General features: G+C 43.6%; 1 protein-coding gene across 3 annotated transcripts; it reads left to right on the forward strand.

Annotated features, from left to right (window-relative positions):
• Positions 1-306: 306 nt before the first annotated feature.
• LOC132959370 (sodium/myo-inositol cotransporter-like) lies at positions 307-7,119 on the forward strand. Of its 3 annotated transcripts, none has more exons than XM_061032312.1 (6): positions 307-351; positions 3,555-3,676; positions 3,770-4,447; positions 4,562-4,757; positions 4,884-5,011; positions 5,441-7,119. In XM_061032312.1, exons 3-6 carry the CDS (start codon positions 3,814-3,816, stop codon positions 6,499-6,501), a joined length of 2,019 nt encoding a protein of 672 aa, XP_060888295.1. In that variant the 5' UTR covers positions 307-351; positions 3,555-3,676; positions 3,770-3,813; the 3' UTR covers positions 6,502-7,119. The 3 variants fall into 3 exon arrangements, with proteins under 3 accessions (XP_060888295.1, XP_060888296.1, XP_060888294.1); XM_061032313.1 differs by having other exon boundaries at positions 3,773-4,447; XM_061032311.1 differs by having other exon boundaries at positions 3,555-4,447.
• The last annotated feature ends 845 nt before the right edge of the window (positions 7,120-7,964 follow it).

Here is a 7,964-nt window from a genome sequence, read left to right on the forward strand (position 1 = left end):
AATGAGTAAGGTCTTTTACCTGCTTTTTGTAACATAACAATGAGTAAGGTCTTTTACCTGCTTTTTCTAACATAACAATGAGTAAGGTCTTTTACCTGCTTTTTATAACATAATCCACAGACAGATGTTCTCTGTTCTCTGACTTCCTGTTGTTCCACGTGTCCAGTATGCAGGTACAACAGGTGAGCGTCTGTACCTGACTTTAGAACTACAGAGAGAGAGAGAAGCTGATGATGATGATGATGATGGGCGGGGTCTCACGCTCAGTTAAGAGAGAGGAGCAGTAGAGAGCAGCAGTCAGACAGAGAGCTCACCTGAGGGGCAGAGAGAGAGAGAGAGCGGAGGAAACAGGTAAGTGTCTTTTTCTCTTTCCATATGGTGACCTGTTGGTTTGGGACATTTAGCTTTACGACACTAAGTACAGCAAACACCGTTTATATTTATGAAATCATTCATCATCAAACTGATGAGAGACTGTTATACTTATAGATTTATCTTTTTATTTCTGCTCCTTGTGTGTGAATATGAATAAATCAGAAGAATAATTAGAACTCTATGAACAGTTTCATTATTTCATTCAATTCAAATAGCTTTATAGGCATGAATGTATCGATATATTACCAAAGCATATGACAACAAATAATACGATAATGATGAAAAGAGATCATTAACAATTAAACAACTACACATTCAAGTTCACATTCAAGTGACACAGATCACCTGTGAGCTCTGACCTGGACAGCACCGCCTTAAATAATCTCACACCTTCTTTGGTTGTTTGACATGACATCACACGCGACCCTGATCAGAGCCGGCCCTAACCATTTTGGTGCCCTAGGCAAGATTTTAGCGGTTGCCCCTTAAATTGCAGCCAGTTTGACCACTAATATATTATATTCATCCACTTAAAGAAAACTGGCATACAGTTTTATATTTAACATAATTTATTTATTTTAAAATAAAAAATACTTATAAATAAACATGAATAAAATGGTAATAACTCTAATATTTTTTATAAATAAATACGAATAACAGAAGTGGTCACAGACGGGACAGCAGGGGATGGTTTTAAATGTTTTGATTGCATCTGGAGAGAGAAGATGAGCATTTGTTAAACAATCTGCATTTTATAATATAGTGTGAAAACAAAATATCATTTTCTGTTCAGAGCAGTACAGAAACCTCAGCATAGTTTTTCATGTGAGCCAAAATATTTTCCTAACCAGACATACAGGATGCACAACTATCTATTCAGAGAGGAACTCTAGCACAAAATGCATTCATGCTCTTAGACATCAATACTCTAAAGGCAAGAGCTTAAAACTATTAATGACAACAGGAGGTGGAAAATTAACATTATAATCGACCAGGGTGAAAGATAACTAAGTACAAAGATGTCAATAAATATAAAAGTAGGTTTTGTGTCCCAAACAACATAAGAACAAAAGAAGAAGTGTATTTCTTACATTGATTATTTTCTTAACATGAATAATCTTAACCTAATAAAAGTACAGTGGAAATAACTGATGTTAACTCGAGCTAGGAAACACTGACGTTACTATCATCCATCATAACAAGCTATCTTAAATACAACAGATAATTGATCTGTGCAGCACGTTACCTCTGTGTCTTTTTCATATTTTTCCTCCTCTTCTTCTTTTTCGTCCCTGGGCTCCCGAGGGCTGTGTTGTTGTTTTTTACATCACGGTCATTTATAAACGTGATATTAAGTACGGTCAGTGTCTCTCACTTCTAATAAGTCACCTGCCCTCCTCCTCCACAACGAGCAGGTAACGAGCAGCTGTGTTGTGATGAGCCGCGTCAAGCAGGAGACAAGAAAATAGAGCCTTTTTAAATGAGTTGTGTTTTCATGGCTTCTTTTGTATCATTACTTAATAAAAGCATGAAAATTATATTATATAAATAATATTTAATGATATTTAAACACATTTTTCCTTCTATTTCTTCTTATCTTTTCTGCCTCACTCATATGTGAGCATTTGCCTATACTGCCTATGCCACGGGCCGGCCCAGACCCTGATGACATCACACACTACACCTGATGGCGTTCACACTACACCTGACGGTGTTCACACTAGACCTGAAAGGGCGGCTGTGACTCAGTTGGTAGAGTCATCACCTGTCAACCAGAAGGTCAAGGGTTCAATACATCCCTGGGCAAGACACCCAACCCTGAATCACTCCTCCCACCTCAGTGGTGGTGCATGAATGGGATTAGTTACCTCTGATGGATGATACTACATAGCAACCACCACCATCAGTGTGCAAATGTGTAGGTGTGACATGTGGTATAAAAGCATTTTGAGTAGTCAGAAGACTAGAAAAGCTCTATATAAGCTCAAGTCCATTTACCTGACAGTGTTCACACTAGACCTGACAGTGTTCACACTACAGCTGACAATATTAAATAAGGTTTGAGTCCCAGAAAATGTTGGTTTGTGTTCTAAAAATGTCTAAATGTCGTGTGAGCCAGAAAGAAGGCGGTCAAACTTTGATTAATGGTCAAAACGTTTTTATGAACTCAGAAGTTGAGACTTCAGTCAAATGTGTTGGCTGTAAACTTTAGTGAACACAGAAATCTGTCAAGAGGCTTCAGAAGCCAGAACCCTAAAGTGTCCGAGGATCACCTGAAGGCATCGTTTAGTTCAGATAACTGCCAAAGCTCTGTTTACCCAGCATCCCCATTCAGACGGGTTAGACTCGTGTTAAACATTTTCAACCAATATTGACTCTGCTAACAACACGACACGTTTGATCAAGAGAAACAGCCCCCGACGCTGTGGTTGAGTTAGAACCGGAGAAACATTTCCTGCTACCTGAGCACAGAAAAGAAGTGAAGGAGAACACTGATATCACGGCCTTCATACACTCTATACTCATGGATAGTGATAGCACTGCTAATGTAAGGATGGAGAGATGTTGGATGTGTACTCAACTCAATTTCAACTTGACTTGTCCCCGGAGGGCAGTAAAAACAGTAAAAGGGCAGCCCCCCCCCCCTCCCCAGACCTGAATTAAGGAGGGAAATGGCACTGGGGACAAAAGAGTGTTTGTATCTGTTAGACTTAACAGAGGGAAATCTAAAACGAGAACCAGATGGGAGCATGTCTGTTGTTTTAATAATCGATAGAATCAGAAAGTACAGAAGCTTTAAAAAAACATACGGCAAATTTCATACGACAGGTTCATGAAGAATGAGATCAAAAACAACACGAATGCATGAAAACGGAAAATAACTAACGGAAAATACAGACGGATATTAGAGAGCAGCTGTTCACAGTCCCATCTGTAATCTGAGTCATTTTGAATGGATCCTGTTTCTGATCGAGTTTAAATTCCAAATGGGAGAGTTGACATCTTTCAGAGAACTTGAACATCTTTTTTATACTTCCAAAGAGAATTAAACCTGTGAGTCTTTGGACACGATTGTGTCCTTTGATGCTAATATATGAATTATTGTCATGGTGTTGGGTAAAGTGCTTGAACTTTGTATATCAGGTTCATTGTGTTCGTGTTTTTGTGTATTTTTGCAGGTCCCAAAGTTCTGACGATTCGCTGCCAAACGCACCAAACCAAAACCTGCTCAGAATCCTGAAGCTGAAGTCAACTTTGCAGATGGCTCAGAATACTTGAATACAATCAGACGCCTAACGAAGTCAGACTTCCTCTTTGTCACTGCTCTATAGTTTAGATACGACCGTTTGCATTGTGTGTTTTACTAATCTGTGGATTTGTGTCGTTTCCTCAGAAGGTATAAACCGTGACAGTTTTTAGTACTTTAGTGGAACAAACATGGCCGCCACCATGGAAGCAGCAGACATCGCTGTAGTCGCGGTATACTTTGTCGTGGTCCTGCTGATTGGTTTCCTTGCCATGCGGAAAGCCAACCGCAGCACGGTCAGCGGATACTTCCTCGCTGGTCGCTCCATGAACTGGGCCGCCATCGGTGCGTCTCTGTTCGTTAGCAACATAGGAAGTGAACATTTCATTGGCCTGGCTGGATCAGGAGCTTCCAGCGGGCTGGGCGTGGCTGCGTGGGAGTTAAACGCTGTATTACTGCTCCAGCTGTTAGGCTGGGTTTTTATCCCGGTTTATATCCACTCAGGTGTGTACACGATGCCTGAGTACCTGGCCAAGCGGTACGGTGGGAGGAGGCTGAAGGTGTATTTTGCTGCGTTATCACTCGTCATGTACATCTTCACCAAGCTGTCTGTCGACCTCTACGCCGGAGCCTTGTTCATCCAGGAATCACTGGGCTGGAACCTCTACCTGTCAATCATCCTGCTCATCACCATGACAGCGCTGCTCACCGTCACTGGGGGTCTGGTCGCCGTCATCTACACGGACACGGTCCAGGCCATCCTCATGATCACCGGCGCTCTGTGCCTCACGGGGATCAGCCTCTACAAAGTGGGAGGACTGGAAGGTGTTCATCTTGTTTCTGTCTTTAAGTTCACCCATGTTAAATGCTCATGAATATGTAAATGTTCCCAAGGAATGTAAAGTTTGATTTGTGTGTTGTATAATAAACTCATTTCAGGGGTCTGGACCAAGTACATGCAGGCTTCTCCAAACATCTCTGCCATCCTGCTGTCGTCACCAAACCTGACATACTCTGAGTCGTGCCACCAGCACCTCTACCCGAAACCGGACAGTCTGAAGATCCTGCGAGGCCCGAGGAATCCTGACCTTCCCTGGCCTGGCTTCTTACTGGGCCAGACTCCTGCCTCTATCTGGTACTTCTCACGTCTGTAGACACCAAAACATTGGCAACTTTTCAGTACAGCCATTAGAGTCATATACAGCACAGGTGAGAGGGATTGTACCTGTCTTTGGTATAACCTGTCCTCTCTGTGTTCCAGGTACTGGTGTGCTGATCAGGTGATCGTCCAGAGGGTTCTTGCGGCAAAGAATATAGCCCATGCCAAAGGTTCGACTATCATGGCTGGCTTTCTGAAGATCCTCCCCATGTTCGTCATTGTCATCCCAGGTAAATCCTTCAAATATTCACTTTTCAGTAACTTGCGCTGGGTTTCCTTCAAAGCACCATAGAATTTAAGTCCCAGGAGGTACTTTTAAAGGGATTTAATAGTTCCCACAAGCCTTTGTTAAAGGTTAGGTAAATTAGTCTGCTGACATGTGAAAGAGACCCTGTAATGCTACGAGTCAGCAACCAATCAGAAACATTCAGAAGTGCAAGTCCCACCTTGAAAGACTCTTTTTTTTAGCAAGTATTAGCTCTTTAGCTGGGACCATTTTGGCGGACTTAATGTAGATGTTGTTCGGTGAAAATGCACTTAGTACCGCCTAAAGTCCCTCGTCTCTGGGGAATGTTCCCGCTGTGGGTCTGCTGCTTTACAAAAAGAAATCCTGACTGTGGATTTGTTCAATGACTGACTTTGTATGGTGATGATTCCAGGGATGATTTCCAGGATCCTGTTTGCCAATGAGTTGGCATGTATCAGCCCTGAACACTGTATGGAGGTGTGTGGTTCTGCTGCTGGCTGCAGCAACGTGGCTTACCCTCGGCTCGTCATGTCTGTGATGCCAGTCGGTCTCCGAGGCCTCATGATGGCTGTCATGATAGCAGCTCTGATGAGCGACTTGGACTCCATCTTCAACTCAGCCAGCACCATCTTCACGCTGGATATTTACAAGATGCTACGTAAGCAGGTGTCGTCCAGGGAGCTGCTGATCGTCGGCAGGTTGTTTGTGCTTTTCACAGTGGTCGTCAGCATCGCCTGGGTGCCGGTCATCATCGAGATGCAGGGAGGCCAAATGTTCTACTACATCCAGGAAGTGATAGATTACCTGACGCCACCCATAGCTGCTCTCTTCTTGCTCAGTGTCCTGTGGCATCGCTGCAATGAAACAGGCGCCTTTTGGGGCGGGGTGGCAGGGTTTGTTCTGGGATCAGTGCGTCTAATTTTGGCGTTGGTTTACCGTGAGCCTCGCTGTGACCAACCAGATGAGCGGCCATCTTTCATCAAAGATTTTCACTTCATGTACGTGGCAGCCATCTTGTTTTGGGTGTCAGCTTTGGTGACGGTGGTTGTGAGTCTTTGCACTCCGCCGCCCAGCAAAGAACAAATCGCTACCACGACTCTGTGGGGTTTGAGGCAGAGAAGGAAACGGAGACAGCAGGAAAAAGAGAAAGCTGCAGAAGACATGAATGCTATGAAGCCTCTTGGTTTGGTAGAGAAGGGAGAGGAGATGGTAGTGAGTGGTGGGGAGGAGGAAGAGGGGGGCTGTTTTGGAGGAGGAGGTGGGGTGGAGAGTGGGAGGTGTGTGAAGGCTTTAGAGTGGTTTTGTGGTTTTAAAGAGAAACCATCCAAAGTTCAGGTAATGACAGTCCAGGAACACGAGAGGATGGTAGACGAGCTTCTTCATGAACCTCCACGAACCAGAATGATCCTGAACATTGGATTGTTTGTGATCTGCTCTTTGGGGGTCTTCATCTTCATCTATTTCTCTGTATAGGCTGTGAGCAGGGATACAGGTTGGCTAAGATACTCTTCAGTTTTCTATGAACCTTGAATTCTTTTGGAGCACAGTGAAAAGGTAGCCTGGACAGGTAAACAGCTGTTTCTGTTTTAGCCCAATGCGGAAATTAAACTAGAGCCCTGCAAAGATTTAAAATACTCTCAGCTTTACGTTTGTTTTGATGAAGGAACAAATGTGTTGTATATTTTGTACATATGGTGATTCCTGTGAAGGGTTCAGTAATCTTCCAATTATTCCGATGGAATAAGGAATGTCAATTCAGACGTTAGAGTTTTATAAAAACCCAACAAGCACTTTTTTAAAGGTAACTGAAGCTCTTAAAGCGACCCTTAAGATAGTCTTTAAGTGCTGTGGATATTTGTACGAGTGATTTTACCCTCTCATGTATTTCTGAACCCCCAACAGTCCACACATGCCTTCAGGCAATGAGGGGAGATGTTTGGTGGGATACAAAAGTCCACATTGTATTATTTGAGGGAAAATGTGTTCTTGGATAATATCCAAAATATCCCTGACTCCTTTGTATGACAGAGTCACCTTTACACTGTCTGTCTGTTCGGCTACACAACCAATAAATCAAGATGTCTGAAATGATCTATTAAAGACGTGCTGACACAGGTTCACCCAGTCAGGGACTACACCCAGTCAGGGACTACATCTGTCAGGGACCCGTCTGTCAGGGACTATGTCTGTCAGGGACTACGTCTGTCAGGGACCCGTCTGTCAGGGACTATGTCTGTCAGGGACCCGTCTGTCAGGGACTATGTCTGTCAGGGACCCGTCTGTCAGGGACCCGTCTGTCAGGGACTACACCCAGTCAGGGACTACATCTGTCAGGGACCCGTCTGTCAGGGACTATGTCTGTCAGGGACTACGTCTGTCAGGGACCCGTCTGTCAGGGACCCGTCTGTCAGGGACTATGTCTGTCAGGGACCTGTCTGTCAGGGACTATGTCTGTCAGGGACCCCTCCGTCAGGGACCCCTCCGTCAGGGACCCCTCCGTCAGGGACGGATATATAGAGAGAGATTTTCTAAACTTTGCTGCATCATCTGTGCAGAAAAACATTTTTACACAATAAAGATTGAAAAAGCACAAAGAGGGTCCTGTTGTTTTTATTTTTCAAATCTAATATTTGATAAGGATATATTTTCTCACAGTTATGCAAAGACTCAATTTAACTACTTTCGATCATGGAGAGGTTCAAAATATCTTCAGTCTGGCTCCATGTCAAAGTCGGTTAAATGAACCCGACTCCATGTTGGCGTTTATTGTGTTTAGATAGTTACAAAATGATGTGTGTCTGCGTGTGCGTGTGTGTTTTTACGTCTTTTTTCAAATATATAAACTGTAACACAGATCAGCCTCTGTGGAGGAAAACCAGAGAATATGCAGGGTGAACACCTGAGGCAGGACACACACACAAACATACACACACACC

The sequence above is a fragment of the Labrus mixtus genome, chromosome 24, assembly GCF_963584025.1.
Source record: "Labrus mixtus chromosome 24, fLabMix1.1, whole genome shotgun sequence".
Taxonomy (NCBI): domain Eukaryota; kingdom Metazoa; phylum Chordata; class Actinopteri; order Labriformes; family Labridae; genus Labrus; species Labrus mixtus.

Excerpts from the sequence above, each read along its gene's own strand:
- LOC132959370 (XM_061032311.1), top strand. The coding sequence starts at position 3,814 with ATGGCCGCCACCATGGAAGCAGCAGACATCGCTGTAGTCGCGGTATAC. Across the intron at positions 4,448-4,561 it reads CAAAGTGGGAGGACTGGAAG|GGGTCTGGACCAAGTACATG; the intron begins GTGTTCATCTTG and ends AACTCATTTCAG. Across the intron at positions 4,758-4,883 it reads CAGACTCCTGCCTCTATCTG|GTACTGGTGTGCTGATCAGG; the intron begins GTACTTCTCACG and ends TCTGTGTTCCAG.